Source organism: Cheilinus undulatus, linkage group 1 (assembly GCF_018320785.1).
Source record: "Cheilinus undulatus linkage group 1, ASM1832078v1, whole genome shotgun sequence".
Taxonomy (NCBI): Eukaryota; Metazoa; Chordata; class Actinopteri; order Labriformes; family Labridae; genus Cheilinus; species Cheilinus undulatus.
The window spans coordinates 39,468,041-39,496,015 of NC_054865.1; the positions used below are offsets into that span (position 1 = coordinate 39,468,041).

General features: G+C 38.6%; 1 protein-coding gene across 1 annotated transcript; it reads right to left on the reverse strand.

Moving 5' to 3' along the window:
* Window positions 1-27,616, reverse strand: slc22a31 (solute carrier family 22 member 31). The gene is made up of 9 exons (XM_041792026.1): window positions 27,109-27,616; window positions 20,144-20,247; window positions 18,428-18,582; window positions 9,552-9,720; window positions 8,889-9,034; window positions 5,974-6,082; window positions 4,085-4,299; window positions 2,243-2,354; window positions 1-1,862 (listed from the first exon to the last, which is right to left on the reverse strand). The coding sequence occupies exons 1-9, from the start codon at window positions 27,538-27,540 to the stop codon at window positions 1,418-1,420; spliced, it is 1,887 nt and encodes a 628-aa protein (XP_041647960.1). The 5' UTR covers window positions 27,541-27,616; the 3' UTR covers window positions 1-1,417.
* Between the last annotated feature and the right edge of the window lie 359 nt (window positions 27,617-27,975).

Consider the following 27,975-nt stretch of genomic DNA (forward strand, 5'->3'; position numbering starts at 1 on the left):
TCGGACCAAGTTGAGTTTATTGATTCATCTGGCTGTTTTTTTCCCAGTGAAACACTGTCAGAGAGAGGCTGTTGGCACATGCCAGTATGTGAGAATGAAGAAGTCATTGTAGTCTCATTTATTGGAGAACAGCTCCATCTAGGGTTCAGAGAAGGAGCTGCCTCAATAGAGGCAACTTTAGCTCCTTTTCAGCTTATTTGCATGTTTTGCATTTCATTTACAGATTCGATGCTGCTCTTTTGCATAGGAAATTTGGCTTCAGTTTGTTTTGAGAAGCTAGGATGTCCCAACTGATGAAGAAAATGATGGCAAAACCATCAGTAAATAAGAGTTTCAACATTTAAAAATGTAACATACACATCTTTGTTTACCAACTGAAGTTAAATTTCTTGAGTGGAGGGCCGGAAACTACATGACAGCTGCTGAAGGCTGATCACTGAGTGTATTTTTGGTGGTATGCGGACATGCGTGTGGCAAATTTGAGTTCATTTCATCAAAAATATCACCTCATATAATGTAACATCAAAGTTATGCAGACCTTCCACACCAACACAACTGAATATGAACAACAGAAAACATATAAAAGAATAGACAAGTCAGGTTGCTTTAGAGAGACACTGAAAACTCTGAAAGCTTCATACAGTATTACGCTAAGTCTGTTTTTTTGTTGTTGTTGTTGTTTTTCTTACCCTAAAGATCACAATCCAACACTGGGCATAAAAACAACCAGTGTGTCACTAGCACCCTCTTGTGTGCATCACAGGTATAACAAATCCCTACAACACCAGTGTGGGCCAGTCTTTTGTTCATTTCCTCTCCAGGATCCTCTCCACACTGAGACACTACTGCTGAATCAGACTTAATAAAGAGTGCATGAGCTACTGATGAATGGACAAAGGGCTGCTGCTCACATGACCCACAAACTGGTGGCTGACAGTTCAGTTTGCTCCACGTAGAGCGGTGTGAACATTTCTGTCATAGCCAGAGTTTTTAAAAAAGTGTGGTGAATGATCAGGCATTACACCACCAAAAACAGTGACAGTATAAAGTGACTGATTTCAATTTAGACTTTGCAGCCCTCACATTAGTTTGGCTTAAAAATAACACTAAAGAAGGCCTTTGGTTTTTCAGTGCAATACCTGAATAAACATGACAAAAATGTCACTGCACAGTAACGGCTTCAAGTGCAAAAATAACACAAAGAAGAGACAGATATCGTTAAGAAAGAACTCAATTTGTAGACTTTGTTTTCATCTTTGAATCCAGGCTCATGACAGTTCCTCAGCCCAGTTCTAAAAAGCCAGTGGCTCAGACAAAAGTAAGTGAAGAGTAATGGTACATGTCTGTTCTGTAGAGGTATGTCCAGAAGGAGTAAGAGGGATAATCCAAGTCTGTATCAGTGAGGATGAGGAGGGTGTTAAGATGCCACCTCTTTCAGTGTCTCATTGTCCTGTCCCTGAGTTTCACTGTCTGACAGCAGAGGAGGATGTGTTGGCACAGCAATCCTATACGGCAGATTATCTTTAGTCAACATCCTCCTGGTGGCAGAAACCAGGCGGGAATAGTTATCAGGGTTGTACTCAGATAGAGGAGGCCTGTGGCACAGTAACGGCAGGTTGTCCCTGTCAGGCCGGGACAGGAAAAGAGGAGGCCGCCGCTGGCTCTCGCCATCCTTCAGGGAGTCTGGCAGCTGCTTGCGTTTGCTCTCAGGTAGGAGCATTATGCAGAGAACGGACAGGACAGCGAAGGAGGCGAAGATGACATGATGGAGGAAGTAGCCCCCGTTGTTTTGTAGCTCCATCAGGGAGGAGGCGGCCATACCAACACAACCCGCTGCCAGCACCAGGCCGAGGCAACCACCTCTGATGGAGAAACAGGAAGATTTCAAATCATCAGAGATGCCTACAAGTCAGATGATCATAGTGTTTTTTTAAATCTTGTTTTTGATTTAAATACTTTCCATCTTCCCTTACGCATCTGTAGCACTTAGCTCCAAGACAATATTTTTAAAAAGACAAAAAAACATACAAATTGCGGGGGGGGGGGGGGTTGGACAATGCAATACAATATTCTCCACACATCTACTTTCCACCATCTGATTAACACTGATCAGAAGAGGCCAAGTCAACTTCACCAAATGTACTCCTTAGTATGATGATTTCATTGACTGTTTTAATCTTTCTTATCATTTGTTTACAATAAATATAACATTAACACCTTCTTCATCCCTTTTGTGACTTACCTTACCACGGTCGGCATCACCTCACAGGCAAAGAACACACTGAGCATGGCGAGAGCCTGAGAGAAGAGCAGACCCACAACAGAGAGCACCAACACCAGGCCTCCACGCAGATCTGACACATAAAAAGAGACAACTTACTAAACTATAACTGCAGCTTTGTGTGGCCCAGCCAAATTGGGGGCTCAGGAGGTCTGCAAAATTATTGTGCACTGTGAAGTTACAATGTGATGACTATATTTTACATTTAACCTGAATAATAACCACTCTTATCAAAGCAACAAAAAATGTTTTGTTTTTATTTATAGATATTTTGTAGTACAATATAGCCTTTTAAAAAATGTTAACCCGTTTTCTTAAAACAGAAATACCTTTCTATTGTAAATGTTAACAATGTGAATGGAAACACTGAACTAAACCATTAGGAAAGTAAAGTCAGACTTCATATCTGAGCCATGATGTGCACAAACATCTGTATGCCAGGAAAAAGTACAAGAAACTGAGGCAACTTAAGAAAAAATAATCAAATAATTTCAAAACTGGGTTAAAAAAGGCAAAATGGGTTTTAAAATGGGTGGAAAATGGTGAAAAGCGGGTAAAAAAGTGGCAAGAAATGGTTGAAATTGGTAAAAAAGAGTAAAGAATGGCAAAAATGGTTGAAAAACCGCAAAATAACATAAAAATTGGTTAAAAGTGGCACAAAAGTTGTAAAAATGGCCAGATAGAATATAAGAAAGGGGTCTAACAGTGATAAAGTATTAAAAAGGGGTTAAAATTTGACTAAATATGTTTTAAAAAGTGAAAATGGGTTGAAAATGGTGAAGCACGGTTAAAAAGGGGTGAAGAATTGTTTCACAGCAACAAAAATGGGCGAAGGGTAACAAACATTGGTTTAACAGGCAAATATGGGCATAAAACAAGGTAAAAAAGGTAAAAGTGGAGTTGCGAAGTTGCAAAAATGGCCAGATAAAATAGCAAAATGGGGTTAAAAAGTGATAAAGTGGTAAAAGGGGTTAAAAGGCGACAAAAATTAGTTGTAAAAATGGATTGAAAATGGTGAAAAGCAGTCAAAAAGTGACAAAAACAGCGTCAAAAATGCCTGAAGAGGCACAAAAATATGTTAAAGAGGCAAGGCAGATCATGTACAAGGAAGGGGTTAAAAAAGTTGTAAATACGAGTAAAATGTGGCAAAAATGGGTGAAAACAGTGGTGAAAATTATTTAAAAGATGATTAATAAAATGGTACAAATAAATATCAGAACCCAACAGCTTGGCACTTTTCTGCTCCAAAATGAAGTAACTGTTAGCCAGGCTGCTAGCATCAATGCTACTGATCCAACACACATGCATTGATATAATCAATAAAACAGGACTGGGGGAGGGACCAGCCTGGGTTTTCAGGGGTCCAGCCAATTCTATGGGGTGGCCTGTGAGTATGTGTGTAAATCTAACAGTTTTTTAATTTGGAGCTCCCACTGTGCTGTGCTGCTGTGGATTAACAACCGCAGCCACAAATATAACTTCATCATGGTATCAGTATAAATGTCTGAGGGCATAATGATGGCATCGAAAGTTCAGGAAATTCATTTGTGATTATTATGTGACCAACAAATTACCATTTCCTTCTGACAGATAGAAATGCATACTAAATATGGTAAACTGCCATCATAATTTTCTGTATATTCCTAATATAAACCAGCTTACAAAACATTTTCTCATTGTTTTTGGGCAGTTCAAGAAGTAAACCAAAAACAAGCTTAAAAGAAACATATTATTGTAAGTAATGGTGACAGAAAAGGGCAATGGTTAATTGAGGAAAAATCTGGAGAAAGATGTATGTCTTACACTGAGTGAGGGCGAGCAGCAGCAGTGACGACAGTCCTGTGATGATGGCAGAGAGCAGCAGCATACCTCGTCGTCCAAAGTGATTAACAGACACACAAATGTAGATGCAGGCCAGAGCTCCGGTTATAACTCTGAGAAAGTAGCTGAAGTAGAAGTTTGTGGAATAACTGTGCAGGTTTCTGGTGAAACAGTACTGGATCCCTGTTCCTATAAACCTGAAGATGAGACATTAATAACTATATAACTTTATTTGTATAGCACTTTTAAAAAAAATTGGTTTACAAAGTGCTTTGACATTCACAGAAGCAAACAGAATCCAGCAGAATCCAAACACTTGAAGAATCTAACCAAAAATATGGTTGAGATAATAATTCAACACATCAAAATACATCAAAACCTTGACATCATGTGATGCCATGCAAAATAAGACATCACAGACATCATTCAGAGTGCAGACATCAAACCATACTTCACTAAGACATCATGGACATCATCAGGACACAGACAAGACACAGACATCAAGTACCATAAAAACAAAAGGAACCCAGGCAATGCAGGAACCCAACTACACAGGCTGAGACCAAGAGGACCAAAATTACAGATGTGAGAAATTTAAAGAGAAACAAAAAGGGGTAAAAAAGAAACAGGAGATAAATGAGAAAAGGCAGTACAATTTAAATAAAGGAGGCAAAAACAGATAGTAAAGCAAGGTAAAACAGGCTCTAAAACTATAAAAGCAGTAAAATTGATAGCTATTATAGCAAAGGTAAACAAAAAAGACATGAAAGCAATAAAGTGAGAAAGACAGTAACGATTAAAAATAGCCATGGGGCAAGGAAATAAAATGAGGTTGACAGGGAGTAAGGTGAGCAAAAGATTCAGAGGAAACAAAATAAGTTGAGAAACTAAAATAGGTAAGAATCTGCGAGAAGATAAAAACCGAAGAAGAAGAAGACAAAATCACATAAAAGCAAGTCTATAAAAATGAGTTTTAAGAAGTGATTTAAAAGATGTCAGTGATTCTGCATGCCTTATCTCCTCAGGCAGGTCGTTCCAAAGTCGAGGGGCTCTGATGGAAAAGGCCCTGTCACCTTTAGATTTGAGTCTCCACTTTGGAACGACCGGGAAGCCCCTGCCCGAGGATCTAAGACTGCAGGTTGGCTCATAGGGGGTTAAAAGTCCTTGTATATAGATTGGAGCCAGGCCCTTCAGTGCTTTAAAAGTACTTAATAAAATCTTAAAATCAGTTCTAAAACTAATGGGAAGCCAATGTAAAGATGTCGTCTGTTAAAACCAGCGAGAAGCCTAGCTGCTGCATTCTGTACCAACTGGAAGTGACAGAGTGATTTCTGGGAGATACTGGAGAGGAGTGAATTGCAATAATCTAATCTGGAAAAGATGAAAGCGTGAATGAGTTTTTCCAGATCCTGTTGAGTCAGTATTGTTTTTATTTTGGAGATGGTACGTAATTGAAAGAAGCAAGATTTAACAACTGATTTTATGTGATGATCAAATGAGAGATTATTGTCAAATAGCACACCTAAATTTCTGCCAGTGGGTTTGATGCTTGTTGCTGCTAGGGGACCGAGGTGGCTGATGATGGAGGGGAAGTAGTGGGGATTAAACAATATAATTTCTGATTTTGAGTTGTTAAGTTGCAAGAAGTTTTGTGCCATCCAACAGTTTACATCATTTAAACAGTCTGAAACAGCAGCTAGGCTTCTAGGGTACTCAGGTCTCAGGGGCAGGTGAATCTGTGTGCCGTCTGCATAGCAGTGAGACAAGAGTGTTACACCAATCTAGAAAACCCAGCACTATGCAAAGACTGTTATCATGAGAGGGAAATTTGTCCTATGGCTTCAAAAAGTCTCTTTCATTTTTATACTCACAGGGTGAAGCTGAGGATGAGACAGTTCTTCCAGATCACACGAGACCGACGCAGCTCCAGAACTGAAAAGTACATGGGCTGACAGTCTTCTCCGTATGCTGAATCAATTTCTGCAAAAATATACAAAGGTTAAAAACTCATGAAGCATTCAAGGTATTACAACTGAGCCATAGTTTTCAGAGTGGGTGAAATCAGCAGGGAGGGTTGTATTAATACTCTAATATTACATTTTCAATAACTTGCCAACGGCAAGGTTAAACTGAAGTGAAGCCATGTTGGATCCCCTGTAATAAAACGTGGCTCTTGAGCTCATCTTTAACACTCCTTCAGGCTAACTTTGAAAATTAATCTTCCTGACCTCCAAAGGTTTAACTCTCACTTTTACTGTAATGAAGAACAGATGTAGTTCAGAAGCCTCTTTGATCACTGTTTGGTTAAAGGTTCAAAAGAGGACATGGTGACCACACCCATCAGTGATGTCAGGTGTGGTCAGATAGGAAGCAGGCCTGTAACTCAAACAAAGAGGACAGCACTGGTCCTAAGTTACTCTTTAAACTATTTGCATTTTAAATTTTCTAAGAATGGTACTTCATCTCTCCTCATATCTGATACTGTCAGTTTAAAACATCAGTTTATAAAACTAAACTGTATGTTCGAACATTAATGAAGATCAACAGTGGCAGAAAAATGGAACAGAAACCTGCTGAAGAAGACGTGTTTGTTGTGTTACTGCTCCTTACAGAGCTTCCTGAGAATTTGTTTGCTCTTAAACTCTAAAGCAGCATTTATCCAGCAGGACCCAACCGCCTCAAAGTTCTGTCAGACATGTAAACATCTGCATTAAGTAAAAAAGCAGGAAGCTTAAAATCTCTGTGTAACAAAACAGGTTTTTAAACATGGAGTAAATATTCTAAATATATCATCAGTCAGGTTTGAGGTTGTTCCAGGTGTAGTTAAGTGAGGCTGGGCAATATGGACCAAAAATAATGTCAGCCCTAAAACTGGCTGGCAACTAGGGCTGTGCAATTAATAGTAAATAAGATTAAACTGCAACAAGGCCTGCTGCAATTTTCAAATTGCAGACAAGGCAGTATTTTTCAAATCTGAAATGTGTTAAAATACCAATTTGATTGCACTTTTTTTTGCAGCAGGGATTTTATGCCATACACATTATGTATACATTCAATGCCTAACAAATTTATAAGTAAGGCCAAAGGAGGCCATACAAAATACGAAGTTTTTTGTTTATGTGTGAAAAAGGACTATTTAGTTGTTTCACTTTGTTATTTGCCAAATAAATAACAATAACATTTTTAACAATTATTTGAAGGATTTCTAAAATATTTATGTTTTCTCGTTTTTATGACAGGTGGTCTAATAAATTTGTTAAGCAGTGTGTGTCTTTTTGCAGAATAGTTTAATAAAATCCTACTTTTCCAGTTTGTGTCTATGTTTTTCTTTATCAAAATGAGAATAACAAAAAAAATTATCATCCCTTCAGTATAGCAATCAATATCAAATTTGCTATATGAGCCAAAATCACAATTAGATATTGTTTTTCAAATTGAACGATCTTTTGCTTATAATAATACATAAGATGAGGAACCTAAAAATAATCCCATATTAAATCGCAATCGCAATATTGGGGAAAAAAACATCGCAATTTGATTCTTTTCTCAAATCGTTCAGCCCTGCTGGCAACCAGTCCTGAGTGTACCCTATCTCTGGCCCAATAGGCTCCACCCCCATGAGATAAGCAGTGTAGATAATGGATGGATGGATGCAGTGTATTAGGCATCCAACACGCTTTTGGATTAGGTACCAGAAAAGTTCATCAGCTGACTTTAGAGCAAAAGCAATGAGTATGGAGGACATTCATAGAAATGTAGGGGAGAAGGATGTACAATATTTGTCTTTCAAATGTAAGAAGTTTCCTCCAAAAATAGTAAACTAAGGTTACAACAGGTTAAAACAGGTTACAAAAACTAAAAGAAATGTACATCAGTATTAACCTGGCATGCCAGATGAATTTTTTTCACACATACATCTGGTAAACCTCTCATATACAGCGTTTGGGAAAGGGCAGAGCCTTTGGAAAAAAAAAACTCACAGGGCAATTGGATGAACGTTCTGTCTGTCACATCTTTACAGGCCAATCAGAGCAACAAAACACATGACGTAGCCACTATGCGCCCCTACTGAAGGTGTAAACTCCATAGAGAACTGCATAACGCGAACCATGGCAACTGTAGACATGTCAGTATATGACTTTTGTCATTTTTTGAAAAGAAAACAACTCAATGCTTATCTTTGTTCTTCTTTTAACAAAGAAATGTCATCAAGTTCTAAAAAAACTGGCGCTTTAGCAGTATCCACGGTAATCTCTTCCGCCATAACTGCATTGTCTCTTGTTGCCGCTGGCTTATATCATGACTCCTCCGCGCCCCAAAGTACTGCCTGTCGTTGCTGATTGGTCCTGTCACTTTCTAACCGGGCCCAAACGATTCAGACGGGAGCTTTCCAAGATCGATTTGCCAGTTACAAACACAGAAATGGGCGTATCCATCTGCTTTACAAGGTTACATAGGTATACTACTCAAGTAAATAACTTTGTCACTGTCCATCACTGCCGATTCCCCAACACAAGTGCTCTATCGATCTAATAATTCAATAAACTCTGAAGGATGTAAATGAGCCAGAGCAATAGCTACAGTAGAAGATGGGTAAAGTTTTAGAATTGTGAAATAGAAAACACTTGTGTTGCTTTCAAAAAAAGATAAGGCCAGAATATCAAAGTGCATACCCTGCATTTACACTAAATCTAGAATAAGGGCTTTTAATGTTAAACAAAGAATTGTGTTGCTTTTTCTGCACAAAAACTTCGTGTTTAAACAACTTTTGTGCTTACGTGCATACCTGAGAGCAGAGTTTCTCCAGGGTAAATTTCATCTCGCAGACAAACCCCATTCCTGGTGGAGAACTCCTGTAAGCTCCTTTTCACTTGCGGGATCTGAACTGTGGCCAGCAGCCAGCGTGGAGACTCAGGAAACACCGACGCACAGCTGAAGAAAACAAAACTCTGTTATCATACCTCACAGAGATAAAGAGCTGAAAACATTCTTTATAACATCAGCAAGGAGCAAGAGGAGATAAACGCAAGCATAAACAGTTTATTCTCAGCAAAAAATAACTTTAAAAGCTTGTCATAGCAAAAATTACTTGATATGACTTTATCAAAGGATATGTTAGGTTTATAAATTCCTGGAGTGAAAGGCTGGAGTGAACTTAAGCCATCTCTGAGATCTTTGTACTCTAATCAATGACTTAATGAGACTCTCAATAAACAACTGAACTGATTATTAGTGGTGTTCATGGGGATGCTCAAAGCCAGATTGTATCTATTTTAAGATGTTATGGCATGAAGATGTGCAACTGAAAAAGGAGGAACTCTAATCTGCTGATCTAGATCAGACTGGGACAAAACTAAACACTCAATGCCAATGTATACTATATAACTACCCTTCATGCCTCACCAAATACACACATGACATTCACTCCACATACTGCCTGCTGACTCACCACCAATAAGAAAGCAGCAGGAGAAGAGGCAAAGTGGCCACAGCCTGAAGAATCGGCCAATCACGGCACAGAACAGCGATGCCTGGCAACAGCAGCTCCGCGAACACGGCGAAGAAGCCGCTGATCATGGCGACCATGAGACGGTGAGGAGGGTCACACAGCTCTAACCCTGAGAGAGCGATGGGAACAGAGAACAAGGAGACACCGATAGCATCAAACAGGGCCACAGCAAAACTAACACATGTGTCCAAAACCAATCCATTAAGCATCAGGGCAGGAACCTTCTCACATGTGAGGATACTAGTGAAGGTATGATGGAGAGTGGCTGTAGGAGGATTCAAATTTCATGTAAACACAGGCCACAACAATTACTGTAACATACAAAACAACACAAAAAGACATCAAATGCTCCTTTATTAGACACAAATTAAAGAAAGAACTGGAGAATAAACTTTTCCTTTTAACTTTAACAGGCTAATATATTCAATTAATCTAATTAGCTCTTTTCTTTTAAAGGGGACATATTTCACCCTTTTAAGACAAGTTTATATTGGTCTTAGAGGTTCCCAAAACATGCCTGAGAAGTCTGTTTCTAAAAAAACCCAAAAACAAACAAACAAACAAAAAAAAACACTCCAGTATTGGATTTTTGCATGTCTAAAAACCCCTCTGTTTCAGCCCTGCTCACAGCCAGCTGTTTCTGTGTCTGTGGCTTTGATTGTTAATGAGATATCTGACTCCGCCCCTGACCACACCCCTCTCCGGGAATGGATGTAGCTCTCCTGATCCTCCTCTTAGCTGGCAGCTGAAACAAGGATCAGGGGAATAGGGCGGAAGTTTCTTCCAAGCGGGGAGGGACAACCGATCCTGGGGGCGATGCTAACTCCCCACGTGACACAACGAGGGGGAAATCTGAGAACGGCTTGTTTCAGCACACATTTTCTAAAAGTGGGAAAAAGGGGGGGTGGGTGGATTTTTCTGTTACTGGAGGGGATTGTGGACAGGCCAGGGGCACATATTTTTGTTAGAAAAGCCTGAAAAAAATTATTTTTTTGCATAATATGTCACCTTTAATAAAAAAGCATATCGCCTGCTAGGGTTAGCATGATACCATATTTTTGAAAATATAATGCATAATTACTCCACTAACGTCCGAACAGTCTGAGTGTCAGAATAAATAATTTTAATATAACAAGCACCTTAGCCCTGCTTGATGTAAAAAATATCATGCAGTGTCTCTTACTACTTTACTGTATCTCAAATTTACCCTAATCATATGCTGCAAGTAATTAATCTATACAATGTATTTAAAATGTTGTGAGAAGGCTCTCTGTGATAAAATGCCTCACCTCATGTGCATATTTGCACTGATCAACTACCATAAATGACCTTATGTAAATCTGCACACATCCTTGCATATTTTCTACTTCTGATCTTATTTAGTCAGCAGTCTTCCACTCTGTGAACATCTGGCGACCATACTAACAATGCACACAGACTTGTACATAAGAATACAAACAAGAGCTTGTATTTGATTCATTCTTAATGTTTCATACTTTTTTCAGTTTATTTTTTGTATTTAATGTTTTCAAGGATTTTAATAAATATATTAAGCATCTTTATTTTCACTTTTGATTAATGTATACTTTTTGTTTTCTGTGATCTCATACTCGAAGTATTTAATAATTTATGCTCTAATTGATACATCTTAATGCTCTTCATGTTATAAATGTTCTGTTTTTAATTTGGTAAAGCATGTTGACTGCTTTCTTTCTGAATAGTGCTCTGTAAATAAAACCACTCTCCCTTGATTAAAGCACTAAATACTTTGCAACACGATTGAACATCAAAATGACAGGAAATACATCACTTTAACCCTCTGGTATCATTTTAATGCACTACCCTAAAAAACATTCATGGACAAAAATGCCCACTGTGAAAAAACTTACGAAAATTCTATAAAAAGATTTTTTCCTATTTTTTTAAAATAAATTATTTTAATCAGCTTCAGTCCTGACCAAAAAAAAAAAAAACCAAAAAATGGAATAATTTTAGGATTTTGATCCTTTAAATGCCACTTTGGATACAAGAAGTCATGTTTGCTTTTTTATGAAAAAGAAAAAGTTCTAAATCTGACCCTGTTAAAAAAAACTAATCATGCATCAAAATCAGTTTTGTTGCTAATCTTTAACACATCTTAGAATTTAATTTGAAAAAATACCACAGCCCCCACATCCCCAAAATATTCAAATATTTGGCAGTTGTCAGGACTGAAGTTGATGAAAATATTCAATCTAAAAGAAATTTGTGAAACTTTTTCTTAAGTAATTTTTTAAATTAATGTTTTTTATAAAGGACATTTTTGTTCATTAATTGCTTATTATAGTAGTAAATTTGTAGAGTAAACTTGGGGCCTTTAAAAATGAATTCAAAATTTAAAAATTAACCAGGAAAATCTTCCTAAAAAAATCATGCAATTTGCAACACGGACAAAATTATTGCAAAAAAAAGTGAAACATTTACCCTTTCGAACAAAAATGTCCAGATTGATAATGGAGGGTTAAAAGACATGTTAAAAAACCCCATAAAACTTCAAAACAATTTGACAACCTGACTTTCTACCAAGCACAGGGAACAATTACTTTTTAACATTTTTTAACAACACAAAAGACAGATTCAACATTTAGAAACACTTTCCCCTACAGTTACACTTGTTGGCTGTTTCATATCACACATCTTATATCTTTTGAAAAGTATAACAAATATATTCTCACAATCTACAGTCTACATACGTAAACAGCCCTATTATCTCTGCTCTAACAATACGGCAAACATATAGGCTTTTCCTTTTCTCATCTTTGTTTATTAGATTTAATGATTACACACTATTCTTTCTTCCTACGTGCTCACAGACCAAGGCCAATGAAGAAGAGGCCTTTCTTACAAAAGAAAATCTAATATTTATGACCTGGAATCCATCCTCCTTTTGTAACTTAAAGCTCTTTTCAGCATTATCCAGCCTATCTCTGGAGAAAAAGGCAATTTCAGCAAGCTCAATAAAGCCAATGAGAGATAAGGCTCTGACGTTAGGCACTGATGTAACCTCGTCTGAGAGTCTGACCAGCTGTGTGTATTTCTCCTGATCTTTGACCTCCTTCATCTCTGAGCTCTGAGAGGAAGGACGGGGTGAGGGGAAACGAGGAGCTCACTTCCTGCTCATTTTCTTGCCTTGAGTTCTGTCCTGCTATTGTTTTCTCCTCTTTGAGGAACAACTTTGGCAGAACATCATTGACAAACATTTCTCCTGAGCCCTCATCCCACCCAACCCAGCCCTACAAAAACAAAATCTGGACTCAATCTAGTCCTGACCCTGCAGGAATGTACCTAAGACCATCTCCTCCCACACAGGAATGTGTACCATTTCTACACAAGCTACGAGAGATTCCTGCACTACCTCGCTCTTGTTGTAGTCAGTTCCAGGAAGAAAACACACAGTTTTAGTTAAACTATGTATCCATACCAGTCAGAGATGTCTCATTACTCATGCAGAGGAAGGAGGGATACAGAGGGTCAAGTTGTAAACTGGAGATCCCTGAGACGAGGACAGCCGAGAGGTTAGAGGAAAGAAAAACCGCTCAGCTGCCTGCTGTCAGTCAGAGCAACGCACAACACCACACTGCATGTCTAGCCGATCAAAAGCACTGATGAGAGTTCAGAATTTAAAATCCTGAAGAGCAATTCAAGTGTCGCCAGTAAGCATGACTCATGTCTCAAAATAAAATATGATAAAAATAAATAACAGAGCATTTTATGTAAGGAACTATTTGCATACAATTTCCGAGCTACAATTTTTTATTTCAGCCTACTGTTTCTTCTTCTTTTTTCTAATTTTACAAACAGGATTTTAAACATGTATGGATACAAGTCTGTGCTTGATTGCTGTATTTTGGAGTCTAAAATGAATCGGTTAATTGAAATCGTGTATTGGTAAATTGTGTTATATTTATTTCATCATAATTTGCCATATCAACTGTTGCATGGATTTATGCTACTAAATGTGCCACTTTTATGCTACTTTTTAAATTAAGTATGGAATACTGTATAGCCTTACAAAGCTGATAGACTGGCCAGATTCCATGTCTGTCATCAGGCAGGTCCAACTTAAAAAGTTTCAAGTTGAAACACTTTTACCCAGTCACAACATAACTGCATCAATCAGTGTCATGGAAGGAGAAAGATGCTGTAGCTACAGTGTAGTTTAAAACTGTGGTTCTCAACCTGTGGGTCGGGACCCAAAAGTGGGTTGTGAAGCCCGTTTAAGTGGGTTGCGGATGTGTGCTTGGGAAAAAAATTGCCCCAAATTGTCTGTAAAACGCTATAAAACATGCTTGTTTTGTCCTGTTTTATTGTTTTGTTGTACCTTTTGTACTGTCTTAGGCCCAAGCTCTATTATTTTTTCTATCAAATATATCTGATTGACCAAAAAAATCTCCAAAATTTGGGTTGAATTTCTCCTTGAGGAGTTGATGGTGGATCCTGTGACTCAACCAGTTGAGAACCACTGGTTTATAAGTACTGTTAGTCCGGTTAAAATTTTCTTAAATAAAAATACTGGTTTATAAATCTACTCAAAAAACACAAAGTATTTCATTCAACGTTTACTTTAAGTATTGAGTACTTACTTCTGAGTTGTAGAGTAAAACACAAACTTTACTTATTAGCAAGGACAACATGAGATTAGATCTCCAATCAGGTTGTTGAGGTAAAGTCACACCTCAATAATAAAGTCAAATACACAACAAAATTGACAGTATTAATTAAACTCATATAGAGTTAAATTTAGTACTTTAAAATAGTCTATATTAGCCCACACTACATAGAGTTAAACTACATTTCTGACAGTGTCAAATATTTTACGGTGTGAGAGAGCTGCTGTAACCCTTCTTTGGCAAGGTGGATCCCCTCTAGCATGACCAAAGCAGAAAGGTCAATCTCATAGCAAGGCAATGCATACTGATGAAGAATACACACTGCTCATCCTTCACAAGTCACAGTATGGGGATTCCAAATCGGTGGATAACTTCACCCATGCTGCAAATGTGTCTCACAGTACAGACAACATTCCAGTGGAAACATGAGCGAAGGATTCCCTGCAGGGATCACTGTACAAGAGGAAACATCTAAATACAAGTAAACATATATAACACATGTAAACACTCTGCCCAAGGGCATGATGGGAAACGCAACCCACAAATCCCCCCAGATTTGAAACTGCAGTAGGCGGAGCTTAGATCAATTTATTCTTTAAAGAGTTGAACTAACACTGGTGAATCAACACCATCAAATAATGGTAAATAAGCTGTGTACAACAGCTGTTTTAGGAGGTGATCTGGAATCATTCTCTCTCTATGTGCTTCTATGTAGTCAACACAGATGAAAAAAGTATAACAGTATTGTACTCTAGTTACTTTCCAACCCTAAATGAAACAGTCTCTCTAGAGTGTCAGGTTGCTATTTTACAATATCTGTTTAATTATGTCAAAGACCCCAGGAAGAGAGGATCCCTTCTCATGACAGCGTTTTTCATTGTCTGAAGGTCAGGGTCCTCTGTTTCTGCAGATGTAAAGAGCCTTAAATCACACAAGGGATTCAGAGGACAATGCAGCATATGACCACGTGTTTCCTGTATTTTGATTTAGAAAAAACTATTCTGCTGTAAAAACAATGAAGTCAGGTCATGTTGACAACTGACCTACATATTATCACAACATTACTTTGTTTGGCTGTGCTGAAAATGGATACAACAGCTGCTTTTCTGCAGTATTTCAGTTTAAGTGGCTGCTTAGGGAGTGTGTGCGCTTGAGTTAGCGTTACAAATCAAACAGGGTTGAAACTCAAGAGCTACAGTTCCACACACAAAAATGGTCCTACAAAGATTTAACTGAATTTTTATTTCTTGGATTTAATGCAGTATGCTTGGTTTCGATATTTGATACGGAGCACATGAAAAAAGAGAGAATAACTGATAATCAGAGGCACTGTGATGTAAAAAAATCCTTTATCGAACAGGAAACTGTTCGACTCGCACGAGTCTCCAGGACATGAGGTGACAGATAAGTCACATGCTACCTAAGTTGTAATTAAACACCTGTTCTTTATCTATTATGCCCTGATAAAGACCGAGTTAAAATGTGTAGACATCTCTGTTCAATAAAGGATTTTTATATCAGAGTGCCTTGGATTTTCAGTTTTGACTACCATTTCTACCATGGACTCTATAACCAAATAATCTGACAAGTCATCCTCTCATTTTTGCACTACTGTTCGAATAGTAAGTGCAGACTCATGAGCTGTTTATGGTTAAGAAAACATGAACAGGAGAAGCAATAAGAGGAAGTAGAGTTGTGTGGTCCTTATGAGATAAATACATGTTGAGGTTTACGCAACATGCTTGGAAAGTTGATTTCTTTATCAAGGGACTTTTGTTTTCTGTCAAAGGTAGTTTTAGTGCATTCTGTGCATCCCCTTTAATATCATCAGATGCCGTGTCTGTATGCAGATTACATCTTGTTGATATGATCTAGTGAGTTATTGAATTACCTTTATGTTATCACTGACAGAATGGTAGAGGAGGAGTATAAGCATTTCTGATGCACAGTTAAAGAAAACTAATGTTTTTAAAGGAGATGGGAAGTGATAACAGACAAGGACTGGAAATTATGTTTTTAAATTGATCTAAAGCAATCAATAGTTTCCAAAAAAGGCAAATAAAAATATTTGTTTCAGGGGCTTTGAAGCATTTATGTAGGCATGACAGTGGATGGAGTCAGAAACTGGGAGAAAGACTGGGGTTAAGGAGCCATAGGTCAGATTGAACCTGGGCCGTCTGCTTTGAGGACAAAAGCCTCAGCACATAGGGAGTGCACACTTGGCTATCAGTGCTCTGCCTTTAGATCAGTTTAATCAAAAATAAAGTTTACGTTTTATATGCAGCATAACTAACAAACAAGACATAAAAACAAACAAAAAACAAGGTAAGTATGAAACTCAATGCAGATATTACAGAGAAACTGGGACAGATCTTCTATAAAAAACACACAAGGTTCATCTTCTTCCCTTTCAATTATCAAATGTGATCTGAGCTGCCATGGTTTCTAAAACCAGAATAGACAGTCAGACAGATACAAAAATAAACAAGTTATCCATCCATTATCTTTACCACTTGTAGCATTCGAATGATGGAGTCCAGGAGAGAAAGGTGGGGTACACCACTGACAGATTACCAGTCAATCACAGGGCTGACATGCACAGACAAACAGCCAGGCACCGTCATATTCACACCTACAGGTCCCTCATCACCTTAACTAGCTTGTCATTAGACTGAAGGCGGAAGCTGGAGTACCTGGAGAGAGCTCATCCACGCACAGGGAGAACATGCAAACTCCACAAAGAAGGGCCCTGTCTGATGAGGAATCGAAGCTGGAGCCTTCTTGCTGTAAGGCAACAACCTCACCGCTGTGCAGCCCAAGTTAACGCATTACCTTAGTAGATTTAGTGAACAATCTTTACAGGGACTGACATTCTCAAACTGTGACCACTGAGTGTGCAGTTTCTGTCAGTCTGCTTGAGCCCAGAATGAGTGACTAACCAGTGTGACAGCGTTTCATACTGGACAGGCCACGGGTAATTACACTGAATATTATGTAAGATTTACATAACTTTAGATTTTCTCTATAAAAAATACAGGCATAAGCTAACTTTATGTCTTATTCAATATGTCTGCAGAGATCAACTACAGTTTAGTGGCATATATACTGTAGAGTGTAAAACATTTAGAGGCATGTCTAGGATTGTGCTTGAATACAGTATTGTCAATGTTGCACTATTTTTGTTATTGTTCCTTTACATGCCTTTCAAACTCACCTTTTGAGTAGTTAAATCCTTTATTTCTGTTTTTTCTTTTGTCTTTATAAATGCAAACAGAGAAATAGAATTAGCCCAAAAAATTCTATAATGGGGCTCCGATCACCTCGTGCATTGGTTCCCAACCTGGGGTCAGGGCACCCCTGCCCTGCTCTGCTCTGACATTGTCTAAATTAGACTTGCAATAAATTAAAAAAACAAAAAAACAAACAAACAAACAAACAAACAAAAAAAAACAAGATTGGAAACTTAATGTATGACTGTATTCAGGTAATCTTAAAAGATCAAAAAAATAAAGAGGATCTTTTAATTTTTTACAATAAAATAGAAATTTTTGAGATTATAAAGTCATAAATTTACAAGAAAAATCTTTATGTTTTTGAGTTTAACAAGTCATATATTTTGACATAATAAACTCACAAATTTCAAGTTTTTACAGTTGTAAATTAACATTATAAGGTCAAAAATCTATGAGAAACCAAATTAAAGACATTGGTTGGATAAACCCAGTTTATAGGGATGTCTCTTCTAATTTTAGATCATTATGGTAATGATATTAAGATGATTCTATGTCAAAATGACAGGTACTCCCTTATTGATCAGTCCCAGAAAAAAAGTAGCATTTTTCTCTCAACTGCAGGTCTTGCAGAAGGAAAACAGTTTTATCTAGTAGGATTTTCTTTCACAGAATTGGCTATTTCAACTTTAAAATCTCAAGATTTTAGAGTTTTGGTTCACAGACAGTTACATCTTTTAAAGTACAAAATGTGAGTATTTTTTTCTTGTAAATGTATAACTTTAAACTTGAACATTTCAGTTTTAAATCTCATATTATACATTGCTAGTAAATGACTCAGAGACTCGTGCAGCGACCTCAAGGTGCTCTGCAACATGAGTCAAGATTGTGTGGTGAGATGAGATAGCTGAGGTTGTTTTTGTTGCAGGATACTCACTGGCAATGTAAGATGATACAAACACTCCAGCAAGCATGGAGCCCTGAGAGAGACGCAGCAGCAGAAACACCACCGCGCTGTTGGACAAACAGACGACCACCCCAAACATACTGGACAGACTGAGGGAGAGGAGGAAGACTCTACGACGCCCCAACCTGAAAACACACATGCAGTCAGACTTTCCTGTGATCTTTCTGTCACAAAAGGTGAAATCATAGAGCTTCACAGTGTCCATTAATGAACAAGTAAGATAAAATTACTAATGCTTTTTAAAGTTTCTTGAATTAGTTTTCTTCAGAATGGAAATGTTTGATTGTTTTTGTTTAAAAAAAAGGCAGCACGTGCTACCTTGCCAGTTAGTGGGTAGTTCAGGAGTTGTGACTTTGACCAAGTATAAAAGAAACAGTGTAAGCAGAAGCAGCTAAAAACTGATGGATTCAGAGTAACTTTGTTGTATTTGAGTAAACCTGGGAGAGACATATTGCTTTGTAAAGAGCAGAAAAGACACAGAGCTTCTCTATAGCCAGCATACACAACACAAGCTAGCTAACACAGTTAACATGCTCCCTTTACTGATGCTGAACACCAGCCTACAGTGACAAATGGGATAGGTTAGCTGCAGTCTTAAACACTAAGTCATGAAAGCTATAAAGTTAGAGTAACTATGTTTATTTACAGCTTTGGGTACTTGTTGGTTACTCAGAATAACTACAGTATCATTAGAAATAAAGAAAACTGGATAATCGAGGTAGCCATGCTAGCTTGGTGAAGGCAGGAAGCACGTGATTAGCAGATAAACTGGGGAAGCAAAATTGATAGCTAAAATGCTCAAGGTAATATTAGATATTTTTGGATTGTATAGGGTACTTGGCGATAGTAGTGCCTTTAGCCTCCAGTGAGCATTGTCCCTTCAAAAGGGATGCACTGGGGGATGCTAGGCTATAGCGCGTAATTTAGCGAATTTTAGGTAAAAATGATCCAAAAACAATGCTGTCTCGGGTGTACGCCATATTGAAAAGTTTGGATGCATTTTAATTTTCAACCAGAAAGCCTCTATGTTTGGCACTATTTGCAAAGTGAGCTTCGGCAGGCAGCTACGTACTCTTCCAGGTCAGCATATCTGGACAGCTGTTTTGAGTCTTCAGAGGAAACAAGACGTAACTAAGCTAAAATAACACTAAAATTAGCTTCTTTTTTTTAAAGATTTATTTTTGGGCATTTTTGTGCCTTCATTAGATAGAGGAGGACAGTGGATAGAGTCAGAAACAGGGTCAAGAGTGGGGGAGAGACATGCGGTAAAGGGCCTCAGGCCGGATTCGAACCCAGGCCGCCTGTGTATATGGGGAGCACCTTAAACCACTAGGCCACCTGCTCCCCAATTTTGACTTGAATGACGATAACATGTCATTTACTGTGGAAACAAGACTTTTATGAGGTGGAGTACACAAAGGAATAAATTCTGCAGATGGAGACTCAGTGGAAAGAAGGAGTAGGAGAGAAACTTGGCTGTGCAGCTACATAGCCTACCTTTCCAAGCACGTCCTGTTTGAAGGGACAAACCTCACTGAACACAGTGGAGACCAACTGCACTATTACTGACGTATCCATTCAACCCAACTTCAAAAATGCAAAAATATCCCATTTACATATCTTTAAATCAAATTGATGATTCAATTACATATTCTAATTTTTCATACACAAACCTGGGCTACATACCAGTCACACAATGTACCAAGGAAGATGTATCCCAGAATCCATCCTGTCATGAAGCAGATGTGCTGCAAAGGGATTTTCCAGTAGTCACTGCACACCAGATTCCACTGAAAAACAAGACAAACTGTTATACTGACAGAACACAAAAATCAATTAATCAGGCAAAAAGGCCTCTGAAATTGAGCACATGGTGTTTAATTTATGTAAAGGACACAAACAACGGTACAACACCAAGCTTTACATTAAGGGTTCACAGTAATTGCATCACTTGTAGGGCGAATGAAAGCAACTGAAATAAAACTGCATGCTTATTGATTTAACCTTTTAAATGTTGAATGGTTAAGTCTGTGCTCTTAGTCTGATTTTATTTCATTCATCTATTTCTATTTTCAGTTATTCCTGAAAAATCTAATAAAGACTAATGCAGGCCTAAATAAAGTGTTTCCTCTTTTGATACTTTTCGACTGTCCTACCTCATGATTCTCAGCACCAAACCCATCTGTTCTGAATGGACACTTGAATCTTAACAACGGTTCACAAATATTTAGTGTGTTTCCTAGCTTAGGCTCAGTGGTTGCTAAAACATCAGTGCAGATTAGCATTTAGCAAATGTTACCCAAACAAAGGTGAAAGTTGGGGACTATTTTCAGCAGACTTGCAAACATGTGTCGCTGCTGTGAGTATGTCTGGCTGAAGGAAGATGTTTATACGACAAAAATAAACTACAGTGTCAATGTTCAGAGTAAGGAAGAGATCCTGTCTGACTATTATATGGTATTATTTTGGCCAGTAGTGGAGAAATAAGGTCAATGTATTATTTTTTGTTTGTGGTATTAGTTTGCAACTTCTATATAGTTGTTCTTTAAACATGTAGAAATCAGTCATCACAACATTTTTATATGCCATGAAGTATCCTTTCAGACATGTAATGCTTCATATGATTTTGGTGTTCAATCATCATAGGAAGTTAGGGCTGGGTGATACAGACCAAAATCATAACTTAATATTTTTTTAGCTGAATGGTAGCATATGATACATCTGAAAAAAAAAAAAAAAGATACCACTGCAACAGAGATAAAAGTTCACAGCACACATTTCTCACACTGTCTAAATGGGGGTATAAAAACGTACCGACACTTATTGTTCTTTGGGCTTATTCTTAACCAAAATCAGACAGACAGCTCTGGCTCAAATGCTCAAATAAACTGGCAACCATTGGAAAAGTTGTTGGAACTGGCGAGGAGTGGGTCAACCCATCCTCAAATCACTTTTCAAAAAACCCTTAGAGTCAACCTGGTGCTCAGCCAGGACAAAGAATTCTCAGAGAGGTAAAAAGAACCCTTGAATAACAGCTAAAGGCCTAAAGGAATTATTGGAACAAGTCCCCATCTCTGTTCATGAGTCTACATCACGCAAAAAATTGAACAGCCATGGTGTACATTGCAGGATACCATGGAAGATGCTGCTGCTTTTCAAAAATAACATCTCTGCACATCTGAAGTTTGCAAAGGAGCACCTTGACACTCCACATACAGGTACATCTCAAAAAATGAGAATACCATGAAAAAGATCACTATTTTTGTCCCTCATTTCAGAAAGTGAAACCCATATATTATATAGACTCATTACACATAAAGTAAAATTTTTTAATTCTTTATTTCTTTCAGTTTTGACGGTTATGGCTTACAGATAATGAAAACCCAAAATTCAGTGTCTCAGAAAATTAGAATATTGTGAAAAAGTTCAATATTGGAAAGTCATGATGTCACACCCTAATCAGCTAATCAACTCAAAACACCTGCAAAGGTTTCCTGGGCCTTTAAATGGTCTCTCAGTGTGGGTCAGTAGGCTACACAATCATGGGGAAGACTGCAGACTTGACAGATGTCCAGAAGAAAGTCATCGACTACCTCCACTAGGAGGATAAGCCACAAAAGGTCATTGCAAAAGAAGCTGGTTGTTCACAGAGTGCTGTATCCAAGCATATTCATAGAAAGCTGAGTGGAAGAAAAAAGCATGGAAGGAAAAGGAGGAGCATAAGGGATAACCGCAGACTTGAGAGGATTGTCAAGCAAAATCCATTCAAGAATTTGGGGGAGCTTCACAAGGAGTGGACTGAGGCTGGAGTCAGCGCATCAAGAGCCGCTACTAGACTGTTGCTCAGTGGTCCAAAGTCCTCTTTTCAGATGAAAGTCATTTGGAAATCAAGGTCCCAGAGTCTGGAGGAAGAGTGGAGAGGCACAGAATCCACATTGCTTGAAGTCCAGTGTGAAGTTTCCACAGTCAGTGATGATTTGGGCTGCCATGGCATCTGCTGGTGTTGGTCCACTGTGTTTTCTGAAGTCCACAGTCAACGCAGCCATCTACCAGGACATTTCAGAGCACTTCATGCTTCCTTCTGATGACAAGCTTTATGGAGATGCTGATTTCATTTTCCAGCAGGACTTGCAGCACCTAGGCACCTGCCCACTCTGCCAGCCAAAGGTACCAAAGCTGGTTCAGTGACCATGGTGTTACTGTGCTTGACTGGCCAGCAAACTGGCCTGACCTGAACCCCATAGAGAATCTAAGGGGTATTGTCAAGAGGAAGATGAGAGACAGACCCAACAATGCAGATGACCTGAAAGCCACTATCAAAGCAACCTGGGCTTCCATTACACCTGAACAGTGCCACGGGCTGATCGCCTCCATGTCACGCCACATTGATCGATATAATTGTATTTTTACTAATAAAAACAGTCCTTAAACAAATTAACTGAATACAATGACAATTCCTCATTTAAACTTACCATTTCAAATAGACTATCTGGAGGTCAATGAGCCTATCACTGTTAGTGGTTCTTATTGTAAATCATTTTTTTCTCTTTCAAATAACAGGGAAGCTGACAAAGTAAAATGCTTTTTCAAATATTGTTATGATTTTTTATATGGGCTCACAGATAATTGAGGGTTTCTTTTGACCTGTCCAAAAACATATTTCATATTCACATCCTGTTTGGAATGTATCTCTCACAACACAAGTTGAGCATAGGCCACTTTGTGTCAGCTTAAAGTCAAAATCTGATGATTCAGCTTCTATGAAAGAGACAATACATTTCCATTACTGTCCTGATTATAAGATTTCAGTTAAATTATCTAATTATACCCTCGTTTAGGCTGCAGCTGGGACCAGTGAGCTGAAACCAGTCACTATACTGGGATATTCTCACAATGGAAACATGTGGTTTCCAGTATATATAAATTAAAACTACACAACGCATAGCCTTTAAAAAGTAGAATAATGCTAATAATGTGGATAATTCAATCAAAAGCTTAAAAATACAGGAGTAAATTTTTGCCAGCATGCTTCATTCATCCTGATTTAGGTATGTAAGACGCTGGGAATAGCAGGCTACAGGTCAAGTCTCACACAGAGATTTCTGTGAGGAGGCAAGAATGTAAATCATGTTCACTCTAACTGAGTTAAAATGTCTGCTGACTGTTTTATTACATTACCACAAAGCAGGGCTCAAAGTAAAGCGTATCAGCAGCTCTTGGCCTGGTCAGTATCAGTCAATTATTCTCCACTCCTTTTTCTCTCTGAGTATCAACTCATCCTTGCTTCAAGTTTGGATCAAACATCATCAGAGCTCAGTAAATCAGACTCTAATAGAGGAAAGGACCAAACGCAATGTGACTATAATGTAAATTAGTCTTAATATGGCAACACTATAAGCTAGCACTGCACTTTTGTTTCTAATATCACATAATTTACCAGACATCAGCCTTCTTTTCCTCTACAACAATAGTTACTCTGTGAAGCTATGACACATACTGTACTGTCCCTGTAGTAATGACTGTAGAAAAAAACGGTGGGACATGATTCAACCTTTCAGAAGCGACAGCAGCGATTCAGACAGGTATTATGTCATTTTAATATCAATACAAGATTCTTTGTAAACCATCTGAGAGAAAGAGCAGTAAAGTGTTCTGCTGTATGTTGTTATTTAGTCATAGAGGATTTTGCAAGAGCTGCTGAGTGCAAATTAATTTAAAAAATCTCAATAGGATAAGTGCTAACTCTCACCACTTCCTCAGAGTGGAGAGGGTTTATCATTACTGCCATTTAATGCTTAATCATGACTTGAGACCTTCCCCTTGCTATATTTTTTTAACGATTATTTTTGGGGCTTTAAATATAAGATAGGTGGGGGACAACATGCACCACCTCACTGGCACCACTCCTTGCTACATTTCTACAATAATTTCATGCTTTCTGCAACAACAGATTTTCAAACAGGTAGTACAGGTAATTGCTTGACTTCAGTTCCCAAACAATATTAGTGTGCTGACATGTCAAACTTTACTTTGACTGCCCTTTATCCTTCTCTCCAGCCCTGGGTTTTAGCACATTGGGCCTGTGATGAAACCTTAGTGTCTTACATGCTTAGAACTTATAAATTTGACTGTGTATTATAAGCCCTTAAAGGGGACCTACTATGCAAAAATCACTTTTTCAGGCTTTTTCAACAAAAACATGTGCCCCTTGCCTGTCCATAAACCCCTCAAGTACCAGAAAAATCCCCCCCCCCACTTTTCAGAAAAGGTGTGCTGAAATAAGCCATTCTCAGATTTTCCCCTCATGATGTCATGTGGGGATTTAGCCCTGCCCCCAGGTTCAGTTGGCCCTCCCTGCCTTGAAGTAACACTCAAGGATTGTGGGTATTCTAGTATTTTGGTTGAGACTGCAAATAAACAATGTTTTTTTCTTAAAACAAGGTTGATATCTTGGCAAACTTTTGGCCTCTACAGGAGATATATCATTATTTAATGCTAAGGTTTCTCATGGTAAGTCTGACTTGGATGCTTCAAATAAAATGGATAATAATCAAATCTGCTCTGAAGAAAATAAATGGGATTTTTTATTTCCAGAAGCACACTATTGCACCCTATGACTTAGACTAAGAAAGCCAGTGCTCCATACAATTGCAAATCCAATTGTGCTATTACTGTAAAAAATATGAAGTCTGACAGTAGCCATGGATTTCTATGGACCCTGAGTTTATTTAGAAAATCACCTTCAATCAACTTCATACAAAAGTAGCTTATTATATGAAACCCATGCTAAAAATAAAAAAATCAACTGACTGGCTGAAGTTCACACATGATGGTTGCATAATTATAATTGACAGAAGGCAACCAAATTCCAGTTAAAGTGGGCAATTCTTCACCACAGAACAGTGGTTGATAGAATATCTGTTCTTATTTGCATTAACTGTTACAACAGTCATTGGGCTGGTACCATGGCTGCCACATAATGTTTGACAATGTTTTTTATGGCGGTCAGTGTTGGTTTTCTGCTTTGACTTTAAATGTATCATTCCAGACGTACTAATAAATACAGATCATGCAACTTTTTCAGGATTGGTAAATTGTTTCTTGGAATCAATCAAGGATGGTTGCAATTAAAGTTAGTCTTGAGCCCTGACATGCTGCCTTCAAAAAGGAAGTGGTGAGGATGAGAAACAGAAAAGGGCTGATGTTGGAGTGGTCAACTTATGGCATAAAAAAGCAAGACCCTTGCTAGATAATATCTAAGGTAAAGCTCCAGGTAAAATTATGAGTAAAGGTGGAAAAATCAAGTCATATTTTGCTAAAGAGGGTGGTTTCATGAGCGTCTGTAGCGACAGAAACCACGAAGGCAGAAGGGATCAACATCTCTGTTCTTTTTGTTATTTTGCCAAATAAGTGTATATATTAAGGTGATGAGTGCTACCGTAATCCATTCATTTTTTTCCTTTATTATATTTTTCCTCTATCGCAGTAAATGACGTCATGGCAGAGGAAAATGTTGTTGTGGAAGGATGTATTCAGGGTCTCAGGAAGGAACATGGAGGCCTCAGACTTCCAAGCGCCACAGCTTGTCATGAGGGGGAACAGAGGAAAAGTCAGTATCAATTTCCTTAAAGCCATGATATAATACAATACTCTGAGGAAAAGCTCAGGGGCAATTACCTATAATGACCTTGTCCTGTTTGTCAGCCCCCTACCCCCCACTCACTCATATCTGAAGCTCTCAGGACAGGACAACAGCTCGGAGACTGAGCTACTGAATTCTGCATGGTCACAGATGAAATACGCTCCTGTGAGATCTGATTATCAATATTTGCACACTGGGATGGATCCTTGAGTAGAGGAAGTCCAGTGTAAGCTGCTGAGTTGAAGATAAACAAGTTCCTGCTTATCATCACCTGCAGCTGCTCATCAACATGTAATAACTTTAAACACATCGTCTGGGTTAAAGTCAGTAAAAAGAGGATCTACAGTCACTCTCTAAGTCTCAAAGGTGAAAATGGATCTTATGTTCAAACCAAAGAGTCTTTATCTTAGTGAAATGTATTCATATTCTCTTAGAATTAGTTCTGGTGGAGCTGGTAGCTGCTGACCATGGGGAACATGGTGGCAGACAGCTGATGAGTGAGAGTGAAAGTGGCTCTGGGTGGGTTTGAACTGTGTCCAACATGGGCAAATATTTGACTGCACGCTGTGAACAGTCGTCTTCATGGCCACACATGCTTCCAGCAGAGATAAATCGCCTTTAATGAGCGGAAACTGGAACAAATCCAGTTTAGAAACACCATCCTGGAGCAGGGCCAACAAATTAAAATAGTTGTCAGAATCACCGACCAGGAAATATTTTCTGTAAATGGACCTGAGGTGACTTACAGTTCATATATACTCAAGGGTTATTGTTCAGGTAAATAAAATAATATTAAAACAACAACTTGGATGAATTGGAGCTGCATTTGATCCTGTGCTCTGGCTCCTCAAAATTGTTTGAATCTAAAATGAGTCTAAAGTGAGTTTAGGTCACCTCAGTCATCCCCGTATTTATTTATGTATGTCTGTATTTATTTATTTATTTATGTATTACTGATCCAGTCTCAACCCGAACACTCAGACTTGAATGATGACCTGCTATCTCTTACCTCAGTGACAAAGTTGCTCTCCAGCCCGGCTCCATGGGCGTACTCCCACCCTTTGGTGCAGGTCACCCTCTCTCTGGGCACATTTGCAGAAAAGTCAGAGGCATTGGGTGGGTACTTGAAGAGCTCACAGTGGCTGAGCCCGGATCCGTTCACCCAGGGGATGGTGAGGTTGAGGTATCCCTGAGAGGTGAAGTTACTGAGGAGGAAAGTTGAAGGCAGAAGGTGCGGGTCTGGTCTGCAGTGGTAAGACTCCGGGATCAGGGTGTAAAAGACGTCGCTGAAAAGATTCAACATGACGGCGAAGTTTGGGAACCAGCTGAACACCACCACGATGCGGTTGTAGCGTCCATATCCGCCGGTGTGCGGGAAAATCTTCGACTCATAATCCATTGGAAAGCGAGCGTTTGCGATGGTAGATGAATCCGGGGCCATTGCGCGACGAGTGCGCGCGCTCCAGAGCCGCGCGACGACGCAGCAGGTAATGCGCGAGGAGGAGGAGGATGAGGGTGGAGACAACTGGGGATCAAACCACGAGGAGTTCAGGGAGCAACCTTAGACACACCTACCTATATGACTAATATCTGGGAAACTCTGGAGTCAGCATAAACAGCAGCGATCCATTTCCGGACAGTTGTTACTAATGTCGTATTTTAGGACGTATGCGTCCATGTGGCTGCGATGTATAAACACGTGAAGTTAAAATGTGGCAGCTCGTGCTTATAAAATACAATTACAAGCTTTATATCAATTTAAGATTCACTCTTTTTCAGCTGTATGCTAGCTAGAATATGAACTTTTAATGTCAGGGATTAGCATAGTTGAACTCGCATCTTATTGAACACAAGTAATTGTTAATTATGGATAGTG

Coding starts and splice junctions, on each gene's coding strand:
- slc22a31 (XM_041792026.1), bottom strand. CDS start 27,540: ATGGCCCCGGATTCATCTACCATCGCAAACGCTCGCTTTCCAATGGAT. Junction 18,583..20,143: donor CTTGGTACATTGTGTGACTG/GTATGTAGCCCA, acceptor GTGTGTTTTCAG/GTTGGGGCGTCGTAGAGTCT. Junction 9,035..9,551: donor CTGCTGCTTTCTTATTGGTG/GTGAGTCAGCAG, acceptor TGTTTTCTTCAG/CTGTGCGTCGGTGTTTCCTG.